This window comes from Phycodurus eques, chromosome 2 (assembly GCF_024500275.1).
Source record: "Phycodurus eques isolate BA_2022a chromosome 2, UOR_Pequ_1.1, whole genome shotgun sequence".
NCBI lineage: Eukaryota > Metazoa > Chordata > Actinopteri > Syngnathiformes > Syngnathidae > Phycodurus > Phycodurus eques.
In genome coordinates this window covers 5,065,409-5,092,241 of record NC_084526.1, presented here as the reverse complement: position 1 = coordinate 5,092,241, position 26,833 = coordinate 5,065,409, and the positions used below count along the sequence as shown (strand labels likewise).

Genomic DNA, 26,833 nt, shown 5'->3' with positions numbered 1-26,833 from the left:
AGCCGTTGAAAAACTTCGCTTTGAGTATGCTAATTATTTCTTTCAATCTGCTTCAACAACTCGACACACTCGCCTGTGTGTGTGTGTGTGTGTGTGTGTGTGTGTGTGTGTGTGTGTGTGTGTGTGTCCTGCCTAACACAGCTGCGAGCATGTTGACTGACAGGAGAGGAGCAGTTGCCCGGAGAAAACCCACGCAGGCACGGGGGAGAACATCAGAATCATCTTTATTTGCCAAGTATGTCCCAAAAAAAAAAAAAAACACAAGGAATTTGTCTCCGGTAGTTGGAGCCGCTCGAGTACGACAACAGACAGTCATGCAAACTCCACACAGGCGGGGCCGGGATTTGAACCCCGGTCCTCAGAACTGTGTGGCAGATGTGCTAAGCAGTCGCTCACCGTTTCACTGGTTTAAACATATTTGCCAAAAATCATTTGTGTCAATATGCAGACCACAATCTATATAGCACAGTATGCTCAGCACTGTCTAATTGAAACTTTTCTGGCTTAATTCAAATTGTTGTAATGATTTCAATTGTGAGGTGGTTTGGATAATAGGCAGAAAGGAGGATCACATGCATTATACCTCATACCACCTTATGTGTCATGAATAACTGTCGTCAAGGTCGGCAGCCAAGCATGATTACTACAAAGGAGCTGCTTGCAAAGCTCATGAGGCACATATGGTGAGTGCAAGATTTTGAGTATGGTCGCAAACATTTGTTTGGTAGATGTACACGCATGCATCCGCAATTCTAACCGGTCACGAGTGTGCGAAATCAGAGAACACACTCACAGAAGTATTTAAAAAATGCATTTGATTTAGAGTTGACATCAGTAGGCTGGTGGTGAATACTGAGCACCACTCTTGATCGTGCGTTTTGTTCATGACACAGGTTAGGCAGTGATATGATGCTGTAACGAATATCGCAGACTCCGCAAAAAGGACTCCAAACCTTCCTTGAAAGGACACATAGCCGCCTAAAGCAGCCATCAGTAATATAAGTTCATCCTCATCCTCCCTTCTCAAGACACAGGGAAGTAACTCAACCATCCAGGCCGCCAAACTTAATTAGCAATAGCTTGATAAGTTGGATCTGCAAAGCCACAAACTGGTGGATCAAAGATAATTGGTCCCTTTTGAAGGTTCTGTTATCAATTACAAGAGACCCCTGTGGTGACCCTCAGACGAAGTTACCTAAAAGTGACGCAACATCACACCCAAGAGGGGAACCTCAGGACTGACAAACTGTTGATGCAAAGCTTAAGCTTGTGTTTTGGTGTGTTTTCTTATATTGCAGATGACGAAATGTGATTTTATTACTGATGTCTGTTAAGCTGCTGTACTTGTTCCCTGGCATTCCTTCTCTCTTTTTATGAGCAAATATACAGCAGAACAGTATTAGGGTGGCGATGAGGATGATAGGTTTATCATTACACAATAAGTCACGTTTAGACTCAAATGTACAACAACGTACGACAAAGTTATTTTCCGTACCTCAAGCCTAGGTAAAGTTTCTGACCCAAGCATAATATAGGAGAGTAACTTTAAAAGGTTATTTACCCCGAATTATTTTTCAAGAAAAGTAACACACAAAGAAACGTTTGCGCTGAGCTGAAACTTACGTGGGTCCACCCCTCCCCTTCTTGTCTGTCTCAAAAGGCAAAGCTCTAGTTCTGCCCTGGTGCCTGACCTCTCTGGGTGCTCGGTTTCAGGCTCAGCACCAAGTTTTTTTTCTTTCTATATTTATATATTTTTTCCAAGACCAAAGTGAAACCCCGTTTTTTTTGCCGTAAGGCCAAACCGCTGGCCACCCGCGTGGTGAGATTTTTCCGCAAAGCAGCCGCTCGCTCCCAAACAGAGCCACGCCAGACCCCAGCACAATTGGTCCCAGAAAATGGATTTTTGGCAGAGCTAAACTTTCTTCTTCCTTCACGTTGGCGCTCAGGGCATACTTCCTCCACATGGCATGCAGCATCCTTCAACTGCTTGAAACTGTTAGTCAAACTTTGCTAGTCACCAAATTAAGGACAAATTGGTGCATCAGATATTGGGATTAATATTACGATTTGGAATGTCTCCCGAATCTCCCCCTTGGCCCATCAAAGTTTGCCCTCCCTTTTCCCTTTGATTGCATTTTACTCTGCACTTGTAGACTTAGAAATTAAACCTGACAAAATACGTGGACTCTGCTCTTTGTGTTTCTTGACTCAAAGATTTTAACCTGTAAAGTCGGAGAATTGCCCAAAATACATTAGTGTAGCAACCCTTCAGAAATAACTGATTTGCCGACGCTTTGTCGCTGCTCGGACCTGTTCATAACAAATGAAGGAACATGGTACCCCTTTTAACGATAAAGATCGTATACTAGGTAATATCAACCCTTAGTTTCACTTTATCTGATTAGTGGTCGGAGGAGGTACCACTGACAGTCCCTCTCGTGATCTTACAACAATTTAAGTCCATTTATTGAATAACCGATTCACGCTACAATGCTCTTGTTATATAAGAAGGAATGCCACTAAATGGACACTACCGGTCAACATTTTTTGAGCACCTGAAATTTTTCAGCTTTTTCTAAATTGACATTTATGCAGTTCAGCTTCTGGAATGAAAGCACAGAGCAATTAAACTATTCAAGTTACAAAATAGGCGGCACGGTGGATGACTGGTTAGCACATCTGCCTCACAGTTCTGAGGACGGGGGTTCAAATCCCGGCCCCGCCTGTGTGGAGTTTGCATGTTCTCCCCGTGCCTGCGTGGGTCTTCTCCAGGCCTCCGGTTTCCTCCCACATGCCCAAAACATGCATGGTAGGTTAACTGAAAACTCTAAATTGCCCGTAGGTGTGATTGTGAGTGGGAATGTTTGTTCGTTTATATATGCCCTGTGATTGGCTGGAGACCAGTTCGGGGTGTACACCGCCTCTCGCCCAGAGTTAGCTGGGATAGGCTCCAGCACGCCCGCGACGCTAGTGAGGAGAAGCGGAACGGAAGAAGTTACAAAATAAATCATGGAATCAATCTGCAAACAAAAATGTATTCTCAACCTTTGACTCATTATATTAGTCACCTTGGTCAGATACTGTATAACAGCTGAACACATTTGTGGAATTATCTCTAAAATGGAAATCAAATATTCTTCAGAAAGTTCTTACCAACTCTGTTATGGAAGTTCCCATAGATTTGTGGCAATTATAGGTTGTGTTGCGTTCACTCTTTTGTCCAGTGTAAGTTTTTTGCCAAACTCCACAAAGTTAGTTAAATCACCAACACTGCCCTCACGACATGAAGTACTAGGTCAGTAAGAAGTCCAAATCTGCTGAATGTCTCTAACCACAAGGGTGCCACGAATAAACCTAAATTTTCATCACATACCAGAAATTAACTTATTTGATGCATGTGAAGTAATATGTAGCTTTAATAAAACGATAATTCTCTGCAATTTAACTCACAGCAACAATGTCACTGAGACATTTCAACAAGGTATTTAAAGTGCTTACACAAAACATAGTCTCGCAAAATGTATATGCTTGTGTTTGTTTCTAAATGCATTAAATATGTTTGAAGATTAAGTGCTAAAAACAAAGACTCAGAACAATATACGTGGTACTGAATTGTTTGCATGTTCTTCCTCTGCTTGCGTGGCTTTTCTCCGAGCACTCCGGTTTACTCCCACATCCCAAAAACATGCATGATAGGTTGATTGACAACTCTAAATTGACCGTAGGTGTGAATGTGGGTACGAATGGTTGTTTGTTTGTATGTGCCCAGCGATTGGCTGGCAGCTGGGATAGGCTCCAGCACGCCCGCGACCCTAGTGAGGAGAAGCGGCTCAGAAAATGGATGGATGGATGAAGTGTTGCGCTATAGCTTAATACTTTTTCTTCATCTCTTTTGGTCAGATCTTTTTGGCGGCGCTAAAAAGAGGCCCTGTGACATCAGCGGGCTGGAGCGTATACTTTTTAGAATGAGGCCCTCCCCTACTATATAAAGGCCAAGCGCCTTTACTTTTAACCTGAACCCATTTCTATACCAGTATACCGTGCAATTGCCCATGGCCACAACTCGAAAAAATACAACTTCCCTGAAATGTAATTTGTTTTGTGTTATTTGGGCTACAGTGTCTTGCCGTCTGGCACCACGCAAGTTGCTTTGCGAGGCACCGCCGAACCTGATGGGATCCGCCGGAGGTCCAGCGCAACAGCTTTAGGCCCGTTAGCCTCAGAGTTGACAGCCGCACATCGTGGGGTGAGGAGGAGGGAAAAAAATTAATCCAGGGGAACTTGTGCGCATTGCAAGGCTGTGGTCGCTTTGGTGCACTCTTCGGCAGCCACAGAAGCGTGTTGTACCCCTGAATTTCAAAGGAGAATTGTCCAGGCGGCACGGCTTATGGTCATTACGGTGACTGGTTTGTTACCGACTCTTTTCTGTGCTTCTCTACAACCCATGAGACTGTGTGCAATCTCCATCGCTGGAAAGTCTCCTCGACCCACTTAGGAGCCTTGAAAGAAGGCACATATTTGATTGACACCTGAAGTTTCAGGGAGGCCAATTTTGAGAGCATTTAGCGACATGCCTGCAGTGTCTGGAAGCCGAAATAATGTCTCAATTCTTCACCATTTCGAACCCTGATTTCACATATTTTTGTGTGATTTAAATTGTTTTTTTCCCCATTCATTCATTGTCTGGTTTGTTACCGACTCTTTTCTCTGATGTGTCAAATTTAAGATTTTTTTTTGGGTGTGTTTGGGACTACTTTAAAATCATCAACACAATTGAAAACAAAACCAATAAAGTTACAGTGCAGTTACAAGTAATTACGAAAATAAGATAAGGATTTGCAAGGATTTAGCAGAAGGCCGCATCAAACAGAAAGGTCTTCAGCTCTGACTTAAAAGAACTGAGAGTTGCAGCAGACCTGCAGTTCTCTGGAAGTTTCTTCCAGATATGTGGGGCATAGGACCTGAACGGTGCTTCCACATGTTTAGTTCTGACTCTGGGAACAGAGAGCACCCCCATCCCAGATGATCTGAGAGGTCTAGATGGCTCGTAAGGGATCCAAAGAGCATGAGAACCTAGACCTAGGCAGTATTTTAAAATTAATTCCTGGTCTGACAGGAAGCCAGTGTCAGGACTTCAGAACTGGAGTAATATGGCAGCATTTTGAATTAGCTGCAGCTCTCTGATGGACTCTTTGGAGAGGCCTTTAAAGACCCCATTGCAGTTGTCAAGTCTCCTAAAGATCATAGCATGGACACATTTTTTTTCAAATTTTGCTGAGATATATGGCATTTAATCCTTGATATAGTCTAGAAGTGGTAATAGGGTGACGTTTTGATGGTTTTAATGTGACTGTTGAGATTCAGGTCTGAATCCATAACTACACGAAGACCTCTATCTTGGTTTGTGGGGTTAAACATCGCCACCAACATGCTGACTTTTAACTGTTCGTCTTTGGCTCCAAAAACAATGACCTCAGTTTTATCTTTGTATAGTTGGAGAAAGTTCCAACACATCCAATCATTGATTTGTTCAATGCATTTACTCAAATTATACAGGTAGTCTCCTGGCAATACGGTGATGTAAATTTGTGTCATCTGCATAATTATGGTAACATATTTTGTTGTCTTCCATAATTTTAGCTAGTGGGAGCATGTAAATGTTGAATAGCAGAGGCCCCAGAATTAAACCTTGGGGAACCCCACAGGTCATCTTTGTATGTTCAGTTAAACAGTTAAACATGTTTAACTGTTCGTCTGTCCTTTAAGTAGGATTCAAACCACTGGAGTGCTGCGCCAGAATTTTTTTTAAAAACATCAAAAACTTCACTCATAAATAATTCACTCATAAAACTGAAGTCTGGGTCGAGTCAATGAGGATAGTTCGTTGCACTGTTATCTTGACCTAACCACGTTTCAGTTAAGAATATAAAATCAAGGTTTTGTTGAATAATGAAATCACTCATAAAGAAATATTTCCCTGCTAAGTATCTAACATTTATTGAGGCCAACCTCTGTGTGTCACAGTTTTTCTTGGCTAGCTGTGGAAGTTGAGGAATAGGTGTTCAATTGTGCATAACCGACTGTTCTTGAAAGGTTGTTTTTCTGACTTAAAATAACAGGAATGTATGATCCTATCAGTAGGACCCCAGCTCTTCCTGGGATGAGTCAGGGGTTTTATCCTATTCGCTGAGAGCTTTTCTGTGTCAGACAGGTGTTGCTCTGTTTTGTAAACAGGATGAGAAGTTAAGGGTGTGACATTACACATCTTGCTCTGTTTGTGGCACAATTGGTTTGAAACTGAAAAAAAAAAAAGGAGATTTTTTTTTTTTTTTTTTTGTCACTGGTGATGAATAGCGTTTTAACATTGCCACGTTATTGTTTTTCCCACTGATTCTAGACCTTAAGTTCCTGTAATGGGTGTAGATTTAATAAATGAAAATGATCATTCAAACAAGAATTTGTGGAATATATTGTAAAACTACAATGGACGAAGAAGAAACGTGATGTTTTGTTTTCTACTCACCAAAAAATAGACACTGGCGAAAGACTGCTTAACCCCTCCGACCTTTTATCAGGCTAACTGGGGAATGGGTGCCGCCTCCTACTGACCGGAGAGAGGAGAGTTAAAATGGGGGGTCTGCACTGAGCAGCGAAAACCCTCTGCTCTCAAGTGGATGTTTTCACACAATAGAGCAGGCACGGACATACATAGTCTGAGTGGTTCTCAGCCTTGTCTTGCTTGCCTTGTTGCAGTCGTTACATTTTGATGCTTAATGAAGAGAGAGGGGGAGAGAAATACAGACAGCTGCAGCAGAAAGACAGAACTTAAACGCGGTTTTGCAAATAAGACGAGTTCACAAGTTTTATTTCATTGAAACTCTTAATTAGGTTGATGTTATAGGCAGAAGAAAAAAAAGCATGATGATAAACTCATTTTGCAGTACAATGTCAATAAAGTACAGCAATGTTTTTCTTAAATAATTCTACAAATAATTTTGGTGATTGGTGCCCATTTTTTGGCTTGAGCACCTGCCCCCCAAAATGTATGTGCATGCGTCTGCAAAGCAGTGTGCAAAAAGAAACATTGGAAGATGTTGCGACTTTTGACTTGTTCCCTCAGCACTCCACAGCGAGTCAATGGGAACATGAGAGAACATGAAAGTAGGCCTCTTGGCAAGATAAGGTTGTTCAACGCATTATTTCCAAGCTTGAAAGATCAGTATAGTTTTGTATATAATCAACTCATCAACCCATTCAACATCCGTAACCCGGTCCCTGACCTCGCCTGAACAAATGGTGAGTCGATGCATTGAAGTGCTGCTGAGACCTGCCTTTGAAATGAATGAAATTGAAACGTTGGAATCCTGGAAAACTGCCACAGACACCACCAGTGCTTTGAAAACATCCATCCGTGGATTTTCTATACTGATTATCCTCACTAGGGTCGCAGGTGAGCTGGAGCCTATCCCAGCGGACTTTGAGCAAGAAGCGGGGTAAACCCCAGACTGGTTGCCAGCAGGGCGGGTTCAAAACATTGTTAAAGGCCTGACTACACTTTGCCAAATCAGACCCTAACACCTTACCTCCCCCTGTCTGGTAAGAATGACACAAACACTCAAAAGCAACAGGTCAATAGTTTCGGACAGAGGCTCAAATAGACATAAGTATTTTATACCGCTCCACACAGGTCTAGCCACCCCGAGGAAACAAAAAGAAATGTTTCCCACTGTTAATATTCCTCTGCTGGATTTTCACCCAGAATTCAATAGAACAACCATCACAAACATTGCAGTTAAAACAGATTCAAGTATTTCTGTGGGAGGCTGTGAGGCCTCTGCTGGCAGCCGCTTAATGCGATATGTGCCCGTAAGATGAAGTCACAAACATCGTAACTGTAGTTGACTCCCACTCACCAGGCAGCACAGACGGGGCATTATGTGGAAGTACCAGCTGGTACCACAGGCTCCTCATCCTCCCTGTGTCTTCATCTGTTGGTGCCGCACAAATCAGGACATGGATCAAAAATGGAAAAGCAAACCTGTGATTGTCATCTTCAGATGCATCATCACCCTTTGCTTTTTAATGTTTGCTTCCGCTCAAAGACGTAAGTAGCGCTCTTATCTCTATTGAGTATTTCATCTGTTGCTAGTGACTTCGGGGGGATGTTGATCAGGCTGCTGCGACAGAGAGTCAGTGGTTTGAACTTTTGCTGTGCTCTCAATCCTCTTTGGCTTCCAGGCATCTGAAAATCAATTAGCCAAACTACAAAAAAAGGGAAAAAACATGTTTTTCTAACAGAGTTTCATTGTGTAGATGATGTGTCTGACCTTCATTTTACCATTCGACTCCCTTTCACCAGGTGTCCAATTCAAAACTTTTAGTCTTGTCCGGCCTGCAGGTTGGAAAGCACTGGAATTGGTTCATTTGACAGTTTCGGGCACCCTAAAGGAGTCACTCCATATTAACAACCGTTCGCACTCACAGTCACGCCTACGGGCAATTTAGCGTCTCCAATTCATGCATGTTTTTGGGGATGTGGGAGGAAACCGGAGTGCCCGGAGAAAACCCACGCAGGCACGGGGAGAACATGCAAACTCCACACAGGCGGGGCCGGGGATTGAACCCCGGTCCTCAGAACTGTGAGGCTTACGCTCTAACCAGTCGCCCACCGTGCCGCCAAGCCCCAACTTGTTCAGCTCATTTTTAGAGCCTTCAGCATAGTGTTTTTTTGTGGTTTTTTTTTTACTTTTAACTTAAAGTAAAGAGTATGCAGTTTTCAAACTGCTTACAAGATTTGAAATGTAGCCTCACTTCCATCTCCACCCCCGCCCCCTTGCGTCTCGGCCCAAACAAACGCCTCAGTTAGTTCAATACGTTACTGTGCACGGCAGCTATATTGCTAGCATGGCTTATTCACGATGGAGTATTGCCAAACACGAAATGTTACTTGTTTGATATTGTATTTTATTTTTTTGCAATGCACACTCAATAAAAAATATGAGAGAAGTGATCTACTGACCTGCTGCCCCGGTGAGAACGGTGACATGACGTATGCGGTGGTTTTCCAAGCCCAGTATATGCAGCCGTCCGCGTACAGGACACCCCAATTATATGTTTCCCCTTAATTTGTCTTGAGAGCTGCCCAATTCCTTCTCTTTAACGTTTGTTGCTAACCAGTTAAATAATCTGTCTGAGAAACTGTCATCTCTTTGCGAGAGGCTGCTGTGACTCCGTACGAGGTTGCATACGCAGCGGCGCAGGTGCACATGAACAAATGATTCACATCTAGTCCGTCACACCTCCTGTCTCGACGGTCTCTGATTGGCTATTGTTGTCATGCCGTGCCAAGTTTAAAAATAAAAATTAAAAAGAAATTAGAGGCATTAGATGGGGCCAGAGAGGGATGATTTTTCAAACGATGATGATGATAATTCTACTGTGAGGTCATCCAGACAGTTTTAACATAGAAAAACAAAGTGTTTAGTTTTGTTTTCTTTTATGCAAACTCTTCCTTTCAATAAAATAGTGTTTTTAGGATTTGCAGTTAGGTACAGAATTATTTGGACAGTAGTGTTTTCTTATGATTTTGTCTGGGCTGCACGGTGGTGTGGTTTGCATTTCTATGCCTGCGTTTTCTGTGAGTACTCTGGTATCCTGACACATTCCAAAAACATGCATGGTAGGTTAATTGAAAACTCTAAATTGTCAACAGGCGTGATTGTGAGTGTGAATGGTTGTTTGTCTATACAGTATGTGCCCTGCGATTAGCTGGCGACCAGTTCAACGTGTACTCTGCTTTTCACCCAAAATCAGCTGGGATGGGCTCCAGCATACCAGCGACCCTACCGAGGACAAGTAGTTCAAGGATACATGGTTGATTTGGTCTTATATGCAACATCTCAATGGATTTGCAATAGTTGGATGCATGTCTGGTTTAAGTGTAGACTCCCGATTCAATTACGAGATTTCACAAAAATTTGCTATTGACCATTCTCGAGCATTTTCAGAGGTTTAATATCATTTGGACAAAGTGATGTAATTCCAAATGCAACCATAGTTTTTAATTATTTCCAGTCCTCCATGACTGCATGAAGTCTGAGTTTTCTCCCTCAAGATGACTTGACAGGCCTTTACTACGGTCACCTTCACTTTCTGCCTATTTGCGGGCATTACTGCCTTCACTTTTGTCTTCCTACTTAAAAGCATTATATACTGTACTATGTTGAATCAGTGCGGCACGAAGGACGACTAGGTAGAGCGTCTGCCTCACATTTCTGAGGTCTGGGGTTCAATCCCCGACACCGCCTGTGTGGAGTTTGCATGTTCTCCCCGTACCTGCGTGGGTTTTCTCCGGGCACTCCGGTTTGAATGTGAGTGCGAATGGTTGTTTGTTTATATCTGCCCTGCAATTGGCTGGCAACCAGTTCAGGGTGTACCCCGCCTCCTGCCCGATGACGGCTGGGATTGGCTCCGGCACTCCCGCGACCCTTGTGAGGAGAAGCGGCTCAGAAAATGGATGGATGGATGTTGAGTCAGGGCACTCACCTGACCAATAAAGAGGATATATTTAGTTGCCGTCAACAAGTCTTGTTAGTGGCCTGTGACCTTTGTCCAATAAAATACAAATTGTTCATTGCTGTTATTTTATTTAATTTTATTGCCTTTATGATATACTATGGTAGCAGCAACAATATTAACTACTGAATATGTTGCAAAGGTCATTAATCAAAAATGTTTTTAACCCCTTCTCCACTCTATCACAAGTCTTTGATAGGTGCAACAGTTGTTGCTCTTTTGAACAAAATCTGATTTGTCACACCTCTCAGTTTGCACAGTGCCTGCTGGGCCTGTGCCCTGTCCCTGAGAACAGCACTGCTGACCTCCAGGTGGTTAAAATAAGCTCTGGCAGTGATGTAACACTGACTGTTGTGGTGAACCCTGAAGAAATGTTTTACCTGAAAGGCAAAACCCTGATGGTGAAGAAAGAACTGGACTATGAGGTAATTAACTAATTGAGAAACAAAACTACTGAGGGTTACATGTCGCAGTGGAATACAGACGGGTTAATTTAATTGATTTAGCATTTCATAATATATAATATCATAATCCCACTTTAGTAAGTAATAGGCATACAAATGTACTGTCTTTTGACCCAATAATTCAGACCAGGAGGGCAATTATACTAAGATCAGATGCAATGTTTACATTGTTGTAAAAAATCTAGAATGACATCCAAGATATAATCAGATGTAAAACAATGTATATTTATGCATTTTAATCATTTACAGATAACTGACCCAAATAGCATAGAGTATAATAATAACACTTACCTGTACATCATAGTACAACGGATGAATGTTTGATAGGCTTTACGCAAGAGAGCAGCTCTGGTGGTGTGGGTACAATGCAGCAGAGCAGGCTCCAAATCTGTGAGTACATCACCTAATACACATCACTGTCACACTTCATGAATTAATCATCATTTTACTCTTTATAAGGTCAATGAGTCCGTCGAAGTATTGGTGGAAAATGTAAACGACAACCCCCCAAACTTTGCTCAGAATAACTACGTTCTGGAAGTAAATGAGGTGAGCTGTGCAGCCAATGAACATTCTTCATTTATTATTCATCTCATGTTGGACGTGATTATGAATTTGGGATCTTGCAGCTGACTCCAGTGAATTCCACTGTGGGACTGATAGAAGCTACTGATGCTGATTCTGAACCACTATTTTATCGCTTGGAGTCTGCCATGGTAAGATGAAACTAAAGTGTAATTGACATTGATAGAATTTACTGTACGTGGTATGTCGTGATAAATGGTTACAGTTGCTTTGATGTTTTAAGTGTCATTATCTCTGGAAAGACATAATTGATATACAGTTGCCCAAGCATAGCATATAGTTCATATCATTCTTGTAAGAATATGCTTGTTTGGAAGTTTGGAAGTACAGTCCGCACGATAGACCACTGGTTATGTAGTGCTAGATGGTTTGATTCCCATCCACTGACCCAATACCGAGCTACGATCGGTCCCAAGGTCAGATAAGCGAATTTGACTATTGTGAAAAGCGCTATATACTATCTATCTATGATGAGGATGAGGATGATTAAGATTATTATTATAAAAATTGAGGCGGTTGTGCCAGTCAGGGTTAAAATTGTGTAAAACTTGTGACTAACTGTGGCGCCCCCTACTGGACAAAGCAAAAGTCACAAGAACAGGCAACACAATAGAGTAGTGGCTCACAGAGGAGTCCCGGGTTTGAATCCCGGCTCTGAGTGGAGCGTGCATGTTCGCCTTGTCCTCGCGTAGGGTTTTCGCCGGGTATTTCGGCCTCCTCCCACATCCCAAAAACATGCATGTTAAGTAATTGAAGACTCAAAACTGTTCATACGTTTGTAGGCTCATTTGCATACTCATCAGTGATTGGGTATTTAATGGGGGCAGGATCTCACTGCAGACAGTAGATCACTAACAGCCTGCACACAGCATGGAGGGGAGAGACAGAGAGTTGATGAAACTTGCGGAGATTTGATTTTAGGGGACAAGGCCTTTGTTTGAGGGCGTCTTGCCCCTGCATATGGCCAGCCGTGGGTATGAATGTGAGTGTAAATGGCACCTGTGATTGGCTGGTAACTGCTCCAGGTTGTACCCTGCCTCTTGCCCAAAGTCAGCTGGGAGAGGCTCCAACTGAACAGTACCTAGAAAATGTATGTACCGTAATTTCTCGTGGATAATGTGCATCCATGTATAATACGCACCCCCAAAGTTGGCCTAAAAAGTCTGGGAAACTCTGCCCATGTATGTGTATGTATGTATGTAATAAATATTACTAAAGAAACAATATCATTGGATTTGCTAATAGTTTTGCAAATGAATCCAGAAATATGTAGTTCATCGTTTTTATTTGAGTTGTAATGGAGCTGTGCTATTGGGTGCGGTCAGAGCCTCTCACAGTGGCCCTTTAGTCATGTTCCAATGTTCTTTTCTCTGTCTGTTAAATTAGGAAAAATACTTCCGGCTCGAGAACATCAACACTCCAAAATTACTCGTTAAAAGTGTCATAGACTACGATGTTGTGCAGAAAATCTCATTGGTTTTACACGTACAGGTACAGTACAGTATCACAGCATCACTCCTGAGACCTCAACATCAAGTCTGCTTTTCTGTGACTTTTGTTGTCTGAAACCTTCCAGGACACATTTAATGGTTCAGCCTCCAATGAGCCCTTCTTCACATCCGTGGCCACAATCACAGTGCATGTGAAGGATGTGGATAACCGGCCACCCTGGTTTCAGCCTTGTGTAAGGACTAATTTAGGACTTGCCAAGCTGTGTGTGAGCACTGGCTATCGAGGGAAAGTCAATCTGACGGAGAAGGAGGTGATTCTCGACCATTATGCTTTTTTGTTTTTGCCTTATAATATATCATTTGGGCGGCACGGTGAACAACTGGTGAGCACATTTGCCTCACAGTTCTGAGGACCGGGGTTCAAATCCCGGCCCTGCCTGTGTGGAGTTTGCATGTTCTCACCGTGCCTGTGTGGGTTTTCTCCGGGCACTCCGGTTTCCTCCCACATCCCAAACACATGCAGGGTAGGTTAATTGACAACTCTAAATTTCCCGTATGTGTGAATGCGAGTTTGTTTGTATATATGTGCCCTGCGATTGGCTGGCGACCAGTTCAGGATGTACCCCGCCTCTCGCCCGAAGATAGTCGGGATAGGCTCCAGCGCGCCCGCGACCCTAGTGAGGATAAGCGGAACGGACGATGAATGAATGAATGAATGAATATATAATTTGCCAAGGTACATTCACACATGCACTTTCATGTTTCACCTTGTTTTCACATTCATTTGTTTAAGAAGATTTTGTACTTTGATGCAGACCCACATGTAAGATTTGTTGACATCACAACTACAGTTAATGTACTTACAGTATATGCTGCTTCTCCATTACAAGTTCCAGAACCGCCTGGCCCCACTCTGCCCCGGGCTCGCTTGGCCTGGCCTGGTCTCCGTTGCTTTTCCTTTACAACAGGCACTAATCAAAGTGGGAGGGATTGGGGCGGGATCAGGAAGAAGGTGACCCACTTGTCGCACCTTCCATCTCGCCGTATTTCATATTCTGCCAATACGAAAAACAGGTCCGCACCTCCTCAGTAGACCACAGAACAAAAGCTACTCTCGGCCTGCCGCACACTGCGTGACGTGGTTGAACCCGACTGGACTGGACCATCGTGTACAGTTGGATCCCCGCACATGAGCGATTGCACAAGTGGATGCCCGGCAAGCCTATATAGGCGTTTGATACTGTGTATTCAGTATCTTCTACTTTATCACATTCCTTAAACCGTAAAAAGATTCATAGTTAAGGAAGAAGGTGGCACGGTGGCCGACTGGTTAGAGCGTCAGCCTCACAGTTCTGAGGACCCGGGTTCAATCCCCGGCCCCGCCTGTGCGGAGTTTGCATGTTCTCCCCGTGCCTGCGTGGGTTTTCTCCGGGCACTCCGGTTTCCTCCCACATCCCAAAAACATGCATTAATTGGAGACTCTAAATTGCCCGTAGGCATGACTGTGAGTGCGAATGGTTGTTTGTTTCTATGTGCCCTGCGATTGGCTGGCAAGCAGTTCAGGGTATACCCCGCCTCCTGCCCGATGATAGCTGGGATAGGCTCCAGCACGCCCGCAACCCTAGTGAGGAGAAGCGGCTCAGGAAATGGATGGATGGATGGAAGAAGGTTGCTAAAGAGAGAAGGTATTGGTGAAAATAAAAGCGAGAGTGTGGATATTTGAAAGGAGGCTCGCTGGCTCCATTCATTTGAACGTTCCCAACGTATACGTACGTTCGCGTACATTCTGGTCACAAGCGTTGCTTTCCCATCCACAGGTACATTATACATTATGAATATAGTTAAGTATTGATGTAAAACACAATATTTGATGCTTTATATACTATTTATATGACTTGATGATACCAGTGACAGACAGATCGGTCACCCATGAAAACAGTCACCTAATCGGGTTCAGCAGCGTCGCTCGGTGTGCGGCAACCTTTAGACGCCATGTTTCTGAAAGTGACAAGTCACCGCACTTCAAGAAACCAACCAGATGACAGTTACGTCAAGGCCCTCCTTGGCCTGCGTTATAGAACCAGGTCGGAGGTTCTGAAAAGCAGTGCCATTGTCACTCCAAAAAGTGAAATGGAGAAGCGACCACACGGGGCGGAGCGAGGCTGGTTGAGGGTAGAACCAGTACAATGTAAAAGGGGCAATAGTGGGGCAATTCAATAGCTAGCCATTGAATGAAAGCATGTTTTGAATCCACAGGAAGGCCCACTGATACTGGAACCTGGCCCAGTTTTTGCAAAAGATGGAGACAAGAACAGGAGTGAACAGATCAGCTACCGGATTTTAAGAGGTCCCCTCCCTGTTCATTTGTTTAATATTTGCTGTAATTTGTGCTGTGGTTGCTTTTATCCCAGATAGCGCCAGCTCTGCCCATTGCTGTGCGAACATGATTGTTGATAGCGTGCCCTTAATATAATAAATCAATTACTAACATACTGTACGGAAGATTTAAGTCCTGAAACCTTTAATCCCTTTTTGAGCCAGGGAGTCTAAGGAAAGTGTTTGTGTATATATACTGAATGTCGATATTTACTGTTATAAAGTTCCAAGTCCCAAAATATACTTTCCGCAAACAGTTATTGTGTTGTGATTCAAAGTCTTGTGATTAGCCTCTATATTGATCAGTTATTAATAAATATGTTTCAGTGTATCAGGAAGGGGAAGAATTCACAGTCTTGCAGTATTGTCAATAAATTTGCCACCCTTAAAAACAGATGGCATTCGTTGATGGCATTCGTTGATGCTTCCACCCACCAAGTAATAATAATAACAATGCATTACACGTATATAGCACTTTTATGGGCACTCAAAGACACTTTACAATTTCACACATTATTCACTCTTCAGTCACACCCTGGTGGTGGTAAGCTGCTTGTGTAGCCCTGGGGCAGTCTGACGGAAGCGGGAAAAGTAGCTGGCGATTGCAGCTGTTAATTGGATTTTGATTAAATTTTTAACTCCCCGAAGAGAAATTAATCTCTATTTCTTTGTTAATTGGAAATGATGGGCTTGGCTGACTTTGTCACAAAAAAAGTGACCTTTTTTTGCATAGTTTGCAACAATGTGTACATGTTTTCATATTTGTGGTTACTGCTGTAAACATACTTCCTGTGTTTGTGTACTGTATTAAAAAACAGACTGAAACAACAGTACAAATCTAACGGTGACTTTTAACTTTTACCCAGTATTTCATTGTTTTAAAATCTGTCCAAAAATGTTAACAAGCAATTTCTCAATCTTTGTTAGCTGTTTGTGAAATCTTGTGCTCGCGCACTACATTCCCTCACATCCTGTGCATCTTCTGGGCGCTAAGAGGAGGGTCTCTCCATAAAACCTAGTGACGCCCCTGCCCGTGTGTGATAAAAAACACTTTATGATGTGTTTATTTGTGATTTGTTTAGATTTCGATAATTTCCAAAACTTAATAGTGGAAATAGAACAAAATCTGTTTCAGTGTGACTGTAAAGGCAATGTTTTAAGTAAACATTTTCCATTCTTAATTGGGTAAAAATGGGCAAAAAATAGTTAAGCACTTCAAAGTTTAAGCCGTAAAAACAATGCGCAAGTTGTAACATCAATGATGAATGTCAAAGGTAAATTTCGAAGGTGATTGTCGCAGATGCACCTGATGTATATCTTCTGTAAACATTCTTACTTACACATGAGTATAAAAATAAAAAATAACAACTGTCAAAAACTAAAAATAATAAAGCTCCCTGTCTTAACTTTGACATCAAGTTGTCAGTGGCACAGCTTTTGGAATGAGTCTTGCAAAAAAAATCCCCCAGAAGCTGAAGAAAAGTTGCCACAAGTTTTAAATTGTAACTTTTAATCAATATTGGAACATCCAAAAATACAGTACACCTTTATGAGTAACCACCTTTGTGTTCCAACTTTGTCATACCTTTTGCAATGTTTTTTGTGTATTATTTACATTTAAATTGATACTGTAGATCATGTTGATTTTATTTTTGCTAAATGGTGTTTCCCTTAGTGTGGTTTCGAAATATTTTAATGTTTTTATTTTTCTTGCCAATGCAGGGAATGAAGGAAATATATTCCAGATAGATGAAGAAACAGGGAATATAAGCATGACCAAAGCTGTAGATATTGTGGGCCCAATAACTCTCACTGTTCTGGTAATGCAACATCATATTGGTCAATATATTGTTTTTTTCAACTTGTTATTCAAGTGTTCCCCCCCCCCCCCCCCAAACATTCAGGCATCACAAGTGACCAACAGGGATCAGTTTGCTGTGACGCAAGTGACCTTTGATGTGACGAAGAAGAGCAGGAACCCTCCTCAATTTGAGAAGGAGCGTTACGAGGGCTTTATCTACAGCAACTCTATACCTGAGAGCATGATCCTCAGGGACCGCAGTAGCAACAGACCCTTCAGGGTCCGAGCGCGAGATGAGGATTTTGCCAGTGTAAGTTCTACACTTCTGGTGGAGGATATAGGCTTTTAATTGTATCAGTGCCAGGTGGAGAGTTTTGCTTTTAACAGACTATTACTTTCAATTCTTTCAGACAAATAGCAGCAGATTATCCAGAAAGACTTAAAGAGAGTACAAAACAATGAATTGATTGTTGTATCCTGTAGTTCTGATGCTTTCATGACATCTAGACTAGCTTGTCCTGAATTGTCACAAATTGCTCCTCAACCAACTAAATCATTTTGGGCCTTGCTAAAATGAATGTGCACCAAATTGTATTTTAATATTCTAGTCTACTAGTTGTTCATTCAACTTTGTATAATATGAATACAATATTGCACACAAAGTAAGTAAATTTGTGTTTGGTAGATTGTCTTTATTGTAGCAATGCTTCTTGGCAATAAATCTTACACCATTGGAAAACCGGTGTATTACCCTTTTAAAAGCCACATTTGTAAGGAACCTACATTTGTGGGATGCAGAACTGCAGAACTGAGTATGTGGATTGCCCCCATGAAAGAAAATGCACAAATCTTTTCTGCCAATGCCAAATATCTTATTTTACTGGTGCCATTGACTCTTGTTTTGAGCTCCTGGTACCCTCAGGTGAGCGTGGGCCCTGCTACAGTGGTCAATAGGTGTCTGCTCCAAGAACCTGCATGCAACATTGAACTCATCTGGATAGGGCTCATGTGAAATGGCAACTTCAACCTGTTGTTCATCAAAACCAAGTTCCTGCATTGTTTGGCGTGAGCCCTTGTACCTTTCCTAAGCTAAAATTTCATGTAAGTGGAGATATCAAAGACAGGCCGCTAAGTGGGTGTGACAAGAAGACAACACCCCTAGAAGACTGTTTCCTCACCCTGTCAGCACTGCTGTCTGCTTATGGCAGTTGGATCGTAGGGACAAAGTGTGGAGAAGATGCGGAGAATGCTGGTTGCTCCACCAGTGGCAGTGTCATTGGTTGGGGCGGTGTCTCCGTCACTGGAAAAACTAGGCTTGTCATTATTGGAAGCAATCTCAATGTAGAGCTATCCAGATGGGATTCTGCAACCTGTGGCAATCCCATATCTCCACAGCCTGGAACAAAGGTCTATCCTCCAAGAGGACAACACTACCCCACATAGTGGGGTTTATCAGAGACTACTTCCAGAATTTGGGAACGAATAGGATGTAATGGCCTGACCTCAACCCCACTGAGTATTTACCTGTATGGGATCAGCTTGGGAATGCTGTTCGTGCCAGAGGGTCCACACAACCACATTGGCTGACTTGTGACAAATGCTGGTTGAAAAATTAGATGCCATCCCACAGCTGTGTCTAAACAGCCTGGTGACCAGCATGAGGAGTAGGTGCCAGGCTGTTGTGCCTATGCATTGTTCTTCCATACACTACTGAGGCTCCTGACTGTTAAATGAATAAAGTGTTAAATAGACAATTTGTCTTTCTTCAAACATCAATCATTCAATGTACCAAACAAGGATCAATGGCAAAAGCAAAATTAACTGGCATTGGCAGAGATTTGGCAAATTCTTCATGGCTGCCATCCAAATTCTCAGCTCTGCTACCCATCCCACAAATGCATATTACTGACAAATTTGCCAGCCTTTAAGAGGGCAATAAACAGCTTTCCAAAAGTACAAGATTTATTGCCAAGAAGCATTGTTACAAAATAGAAATAATATACCAAACACAACTTTCCTTACTTTTTGCCATATGTTTATTTTGGGCAATCATGGGGTTTGGATCTGTTTCCAAACATAATTATATACAGATTTGTTAAATAGTCTCCTCTTTTTCAGGGTGTGAATCCAGATGTAAAATACGAGGTGCAGTACAGCAGTTACGTCAATGTGACCTCAGATGGTTTTGTGATACTGAAGAGAGTTGTAAAGACGGAGTCATTTGCACTACAGGTGAATATCATGCACCGCAACAATGAATACAAAATATTTTGATTTTCACTTCAATAATTGCAATTGTGTGTTATTAAAGCAATAATTGTGTTTTTTACCCCCCTTAAAATCAGCTTAGAGCAGTGGACCCAACAACAGGAGAGTTTGGTACAGCTGCCCTCTCTGTTCAGGTTATACCTGGTAGGAACATCACTGTACAGTACACTGCAAGAACTGCCATCGAGCTGAACATGTATAGGTGCTGGAGGGAAATAAAATGCATTTAGAAAGTTTCCAGACATCCTTGTACTGTATATGTTGTGGCCTTGTGCTATTGTGGAATTCAGGAAGAAAAAAAATATCCAACTGATTATAGCATACCAAAACAAATAAGGTCTATTCTTGGTAAATTCACATATGTATATGCAAACTTCATTTGTACATCCTTCTGGCATGATCTTCTCTGCAGCCGATGCCATGCCGTCCCCGGCAAACGTTGGCTACCGTGCCGGTGACATGGCACTCCTTGGGCTGGTTATGGCAGCTTTGCTGGTCCTCTGCTTCACTGTGATTGGCTTCTTGATTTCCCGCTTGTGGAAGGGCAACTCCAGCGCGGACAAAATCTGTGAGGTCAGTGTTTCTAGCTGTAAAATACAGTAATGACAGAATACCTACGACAACTTGTACTGCTATGACCATATTTTATACAGTATTTACAACCCCAATTCCAATGAAGTTGGGACGTTGTGTTAAAAATAAATAAAAACAGAATACAATGATTAGCAAATCATGTTCGACCTATATTTAATTGAATACACAACAAAGATTAGTTATTTAGTTATTTAATGTTCAAACTGATAAACTTTATTGTTTTTAGCAAATAATCATTAACTTTGAATTTTATGGCTGCAACACATTCCAAAAAAGCTGGGACAGGCTCATGTTTACCACTGTGTTACATCACCTTTTCTTTTAACTACATTCCATAAACGTTTGGGAACTGAGGACACTAATTGTTGAAGCTTTGTCGGAGGAATTCTTTCCCATTCTTGCTTGATGTACAGCTTCAGCTGTTCAATAGTCTGGAGTCTCCGTTGTCGTATTTTACGATTCATAATGTGCCACACATTTACAATGGGAGACATGTCTGGACTGCAGGCAGTCCAGTCTAGTACCCGCACTCTTTTACTGCGACAGCCACGCTGCTGTAACACGTGCAGAATGTGGTTTGGCATTGTCTTGCTGAAATAAGCAGGGGCGTCCATGAAAAAGACGTTGCTTGGATGGCAGTATATGTTTTTCCAAAATCTGTATATACCTTTCAGCATTAATGGTGACTTCACAGATGTGTAAGTTACCCATGCCATTGGCACTAACACAGCCCCATACCATCACAGATGCTGGCTTTTGAACTTTGCGCCCATAACAGTCCGGCTGGTTCTTTTCGTTTTTGGCGGACACGACGTCCACAATTTCCAAAAACAATTTGAAATCTGGACTCGTCGGATCACAGAACACTTTTCCACTTTGCATCATTCCATCTTAGATGAGCTCGGGCCCAGAGAAGCCGGCGGTGTTTCTGGGTGTTGTTGATAAATGGCTTTTGCTTTGCATAGTAGTGTCATGAGCGGAACAAAGGATAGGACCCAAAAATGTACGACTCCAAAACAAAAACAAAAAGAGAGGTTTAATATATGGGCAGAGGTCGGTACACAGGCAGGCAATCCAAAAAAGGCAACAGTATCCAAAAACATGAGGCAAAAAGGCGAGGTCGATAATCAGAACGGGGTCTAGTCTTACTTACTAAAATTGCTTGCAATTGTACTTTGAGGAACATTGTCCTTAAACTGTTTGACTATTTTCTCACGCACTTGTTCACAAAGACGTGAACCTTGCCCCATCTTTGCTTGTGATTGACTGAGCAATTCAGGGAAGCTCCTTTTATGCCCAATCATGGCACCCACCTGTTTCCAATTAGCCTGTTTACCTGTGGGTTGTTCCTAACAGGTGTTTGATGAGAATTCCTCAACTTTCTCAGTCTTTTTTGCCACCTGTCCCAGCTTTTTTGGAACGTGTTGCAGCCCAAAAATTCAAAGTTAATGATAATTTACTAAAAACAACAAAGTTTATCAGTTTGAACATTAAATATCTTGTCGTTGTAGTGTATTCAATTAAATATAGGTTGGACATGATTTGCAAATCATTGTATTCTGTTTTTATTTATGTTTAACACAATGTCCCAACTTCATTGGAATTGGGGTTGTATGACTGTTGCTCCTAAATATACATACATCAACAAAATTGTTAGTATCCCCCTGTTAATGAAAGAAAAAAACCCCAGTAGTCACAGAAATCTTACAACAGTAATAACAAAAAACTAAATAAAATAACAAAAACAAAATAATAATCATGAAAACTAACCAATGAAATTCAGACATTGCTTTTGAATTGTGGTTAAACAGTAATATTTTTAAAAAACAAACTCATGAAACAAGCCTGGACAAAAATGATCGTAACCCGAGAAAAGAAAATAATTTGACCATAGGGACATGTTCAAACAAGGTGTGTCCTGAATTAGCATCACAAGTGTCTTCAAACTTGTAATCAGTCTGCCGTCCTATTTAAAGTGTGACAATTAATCACTATGCTGTTCTGTGACATGGGGTGTAACACACTGAACATGGACCAGAGGAAGCGAAGGAGAGAGTTGCCTCAGGAGATTAGAAAGACAATTATGGACAAGCACATTAAAGGTAAAGGCTATGAGCCCATCTCCAAGCAGTTTGATGTTTCTGTGACTACAGTTGCACATATTCAGAAATTTAAGATCCACAGAACTGAAGCAAACCTCCCTGTATGTGGCCGCAGGAGGAAAATTTGACAAATTGAAGAGACATAAAATTAATGTTAAGAGCCCAGAACAACCTCCAAAGAAATTAAAGGTGAACTCCAAGGTCAAAGTACGTCAGTGTCAGATTACACCATCTGTCATTGCTTGAGCCAAAGTGGACTTCATGGGAGACGACAAAGGAGGACACCACTGTTGGCAATAAATAATAAAAAACAAGCCAGAATGGAATATGCCAAACTGCATGTTGACACGCCACAAAGCTTCTAAGACAATGTCCTATGGACAGATGAGACAAAACTGGAACGTTTTGACAAGGCATTATCAGCTCAGTTTCCAGATGCAAAAATGAAACATACCAAGAAAAGAAAAATGTCCCTACTGTGAAACATATAGGAGGCTTTGTAAGGTTCTGGGGCTGCTTTGCTCCATCTCTCGCACAAGGTGTCTGGAATCTGCGCAGGGTACAATGGAATCTCAAGCGTATGAAGTTTATTCTAGAGAGAAATGTGTTGCCCAGTGTCAGAAAGTCTCAGGTCATGGGTCTTGCAACAGGGTAATGACCCAAAAAACACAGCTAAAAACACCCAAGAATGGCTAGGACCAAAACACTGGACTACTCTGAAGTTGCCTTCTAAGAGCCTTGATCTAAATACTATTGAACATCTGGGGAAGTAGCTGAAACATGTCAACTGGAGAAAGCACCCTTCAAACATAAAACAACTGGAGCAGTTTACTCCTAAAAGTGGGCAAAAATACCTGCTGACAGGAGCAGCAGTATCATTGAAAGTTACAAAAATTGTTCGATTGCAGTGATTTCCTCAAAATGTTGTGCAACAAAATATTACATGAAGGGGACCATCATTTCTGTCCAGACCTGTTTTTAAAAAAATATATATATATATATATATAATTCTGTTGAGCCACAATTCTGATTTTCATTGGTTACTTTTCATTAAATACTTATTACTTTTGCCAGATTCAAGTTATTTCTACGACCATTGTGTGTTTTCTTTCATTAATTGAGGTGTACCAAAAACTTTTGTACATGCATCTCCCATTGATGGCCAGATGTGTTAATTTTTCCCCCACAGAAAAGAATAGGCGACTTGCTTTTTGTAGTTATGAAACCCCTGCTTGTGACACAAAAGGCTGGCTTTCCTTGGAATTATTTAGCCAGCTAATGATGAAGACTTTCACACAAATTGACATCCATGCTGTGTGAAAGAACACTAGTGTCTTCAAGCAGTCACATCTTACGCGTCAGAAAACGTCTTGCACCTCACATTTTCCTTTGATTAATATTTATCAAGTACAACGCACAAGGTTTCTGTGATGAAATATGAAAACATTACTCTGCAAAACCACCATCTTTATACAGCAAGTGAACAGAAATTCTACATACAAGCCATGATTCATTACATTTTAATCTCTCCACTGCTTATAGTGCTTGGACTCTCTGAAATCTAAACAGCCAAATACTGGCCACAGAGACTCCCTGCAGTACACCAATGATGGCTTCCAGAATGAGGCCGACGTAAACCGCGGCCGCTGGAAGAACACCCTTCCCAGACGCAGCACCTTCCCCGGAGGCCGAATCATGCCCCTGGGGAGACGCAACCGCCACTGCGCCTCCTGCGGTGTCTTCACTAACCACGTCCCCAAAGGGAGTCCCTCGGTAAGACCCTCCAGGAGAGGTCGAGGAGATGGAGACGATTACAGCTCAAGGTCCATCCTGGCCAAGCAGAGGAGGAAGGAGGGGCAGAAGAGTGTGTGGTTCAAGGAACTCGAGGACTCTTCGGACATTGAGGTGGAGATTATCCCGGACACAGTGGGTCAGGTGGAGGAGGAGACACAGGAGGAGCTGGAAGGAGAGCTGGTGATGGAGGGAGTAGTCAAAGACCCATGCACAGAGTCTGAAGATGGACAGGAAAGCCACAACACGGAACGCAAAGCTGAGCAGGACCACGGTAGTACCATCTCAGAAAAGGAGAAGGAAGGAAACGAGCAGGACGGTTGAAAAGAGGTCTGATTCAAGTCAGTGTCACTTTTGGATACTTCCTACAGTCAAAGTCTGAACAGTCCAGTCAATGAAGACTCAACATTTGGATATCTACAAACCTTAAACTTAAGATTCAAAGTTTCAATAGTATGTACAGTATTTGCTACTGTGACTTTCTTAGAATTTAATGTTCATGATGATTTTATAGTTAACACATTGATTTTATTAGCATGAGCTGAAAAAACACCATTGTTTATTTCTTATGCTGACTGCTCAAGACGACATTTTAAAGCAATAATAGCTTAAAGGTCAGTATTAATTTCATTTGTAGAAGTTTTAACATTTTCAAGTGAACTAAACTGAACTGCAACATCAGTCACATATGGAGAAAACAGACAATCAGAATGGTTTTAAGAAAATAATGCATGATGCAGTTTTAGAGTAGTTATTGTTGCTGTAATATTTGAGGGAAATGTACACGATTAGTGTTGTTTGATGTTAAAACATTTTTTCAAGATTTTATTATTCAAATCATGATAGTTTTGGATTAAGTTTACAAACCTACAGTAAATACATCTGAACATGGAGCAACTGAGTTTGACAAAGAAGGAACATGCATTTTATTCAAAGTGAGAAATATTCTGGATTTAAATGATATTTTTGCTTCCAATGTGCCTTAGAATTGGGATGTCTAATATAATGTTAAGATACTATAGCACAAAGACACTGGTAATACAGTGGATATGGAAAGTATTCAGACCTCCTTAAGTTTTTCATGCTTTGTTATATTTGCTAAAATCATTTAAGTTAAAAATTTCCCCCTCATTGATGTAGACACAGCACCCCATATCGACAGAAAAAAGACAAAATTGTTGAAATGTTTGCAGATTTATTAAATAAGAAAAACTGAAATATCACACAGCCATAAGTATACAGACCCTTTGCTCAGTATTTAGTAGAAGCACCCTTTTGAGCTAATACAGCCATGAGTCTTTTGGGGAATAATGCAACAGGTTTTTCACATCTGGCTTTGGGGATCCTCTGCCATTCCTCCTTGCAGATCCTCTCTCTTTCTGTCAGGTTGGATGATGAACGTTGGTGGACAGCCATTTTCAGGTCTCGCCAGAGATGCTCAATTGGGTTTAAGTCAGGGCTCTGGCTGGGCCATTCAAGAACAGTCACAGAGTAGTTCTGAAGCCACTCCTTTGTTATTTTAGCTGTGTGCTTCGGGTCATTGTCTTGTTGGAAGGTGAATCTTCGGCCCAGTCTGAGGTCCTGAGCACTCTGGAGGTTTTCATCCAGGATATCTCTGTACTTGCCCGCATTCATCTTTCCTTCGATTGCAACCAGTCGTCCTGTCCCTGCAGCTGAAAAACACACCCACAGCATGATGCTGACACCACCATGCTTCATTGTTGGGACTGTATTGGACAGGTGATGAGCAGTGCCTGGTTTTCTCCACACATACCGCTTAGAATTAAGGCCAAAAAGTTCTATCTTGGTCTCATCAGACCAGAGAATCTCATTTCTCACCGTCTTAGAGTCCTTCAGGTGTTTTTTTGTTTGTTTTGATTTTTTTATAGCAAACTCCTTATGGGCTTTCATGTGGCTTGCACTGAGGAGAGGGTTCCGTCTGGCCACTCTGCCATAAAGCCCCGACTGGTGGAGGGCTGCAGTGATGGTTGACTTTCTAGAACTTTCTCCCATCTCCCGACTGCATCTCTGGAGCTCAGCCACAGTGATCTTTGGGTTCTTCTTTACCTCTCTCCCCCGATTGCTCAGTTTGGCCAGACGGCCAGCTCTAGGAACGGTTCTGATTGTCCCAAACATCTTCCATTTAAGGATTACGGAGGCCACTGTGCTATTAGGAACCTTAAGTGCAGCAGATTTCTTTTTGTAACCTTGGCCAGATCTGTGCCTTGCCGCAATTCTGTCTCTGAGCTCTACAGGCAGTTCCTTTGACCTCATGACATGCACTGTGAGCTGTAAGGTCTTATATAGATAGGTGTGTGGCTTTTCCTAATCAAGTCCAATCAGTATAATCAAACACAGCTGGACTCCAATGTAGAACCATCTCAAGGGTGATCAGAAGAAATGGACAGCACCTGAGTTAAATATATAAATGTCACAGCAATGGGTCTGAATACTTATGGCTGTGTGATATTTCAGTTTTTATTTTTTAATAAATCTCCAAAACATTTAAAAATTCCATTTTTTTTCTGTGAATATGGGGTGCTGTGTGTACATTAATGAGGGAAAAAATTAACTTAAATGATTTTACTTTGTTATATACCCACAAAGGGTATATAACAAAGTATTGAGATGAACCTTTGGTGACCATAAACTTATTTTCCACCATAATTTGCTAATAATTTCTTTAAAAAAATTTTTTTTTTTTTAAATCAATGTGATTTTCTGGATTTATTTTTCTTTCCTCATTTTGTATCTCATCGGTGAGGTATACCTATGATGGAAATTACAGGCCTCTCTCATCTTTTTAAGTGGGAGAACTTGCACAAT

General features: G+C 41.8%; 1 protein-coding gene across 1 annotated transcript; it reads left to right on the top strand.

The window, feature by feature from the left end:
* The first annotated feature begins 5,040 nt into the window (after positions 1 to 5,040).
* Positions 5,041 to 25,934, top strand: cdhr5a (cadherin-related family member 5a). Its single transcript, XM_061670997.1, is given in 15 exon segments — positions 5,041 to 5,086; positions 10,827 to 10,852; positions 10,854 to 11,000; positions 11,367 to 11,429; positions 11,499 to 11,588; positions 11,669 to 11,755; positions 13,011 to 13,115; positions 13,201 to 13,386; positions 15,332 to 15,422; positions 17,174 to 17,271; positions 17,356 to 17,562; positions 19,371 to 19,484; positions 19,598 to 19,664; positions 19,933 to 20,093; positions 23,759 to 25,934. Coding segments are annotated over 15 exon segments (2,061 nt in total). The 3' UTR covers positions 24,332 to 25,934.
* Positions 25,935 to 26,833: the final 899 nt, after the last annotated feature.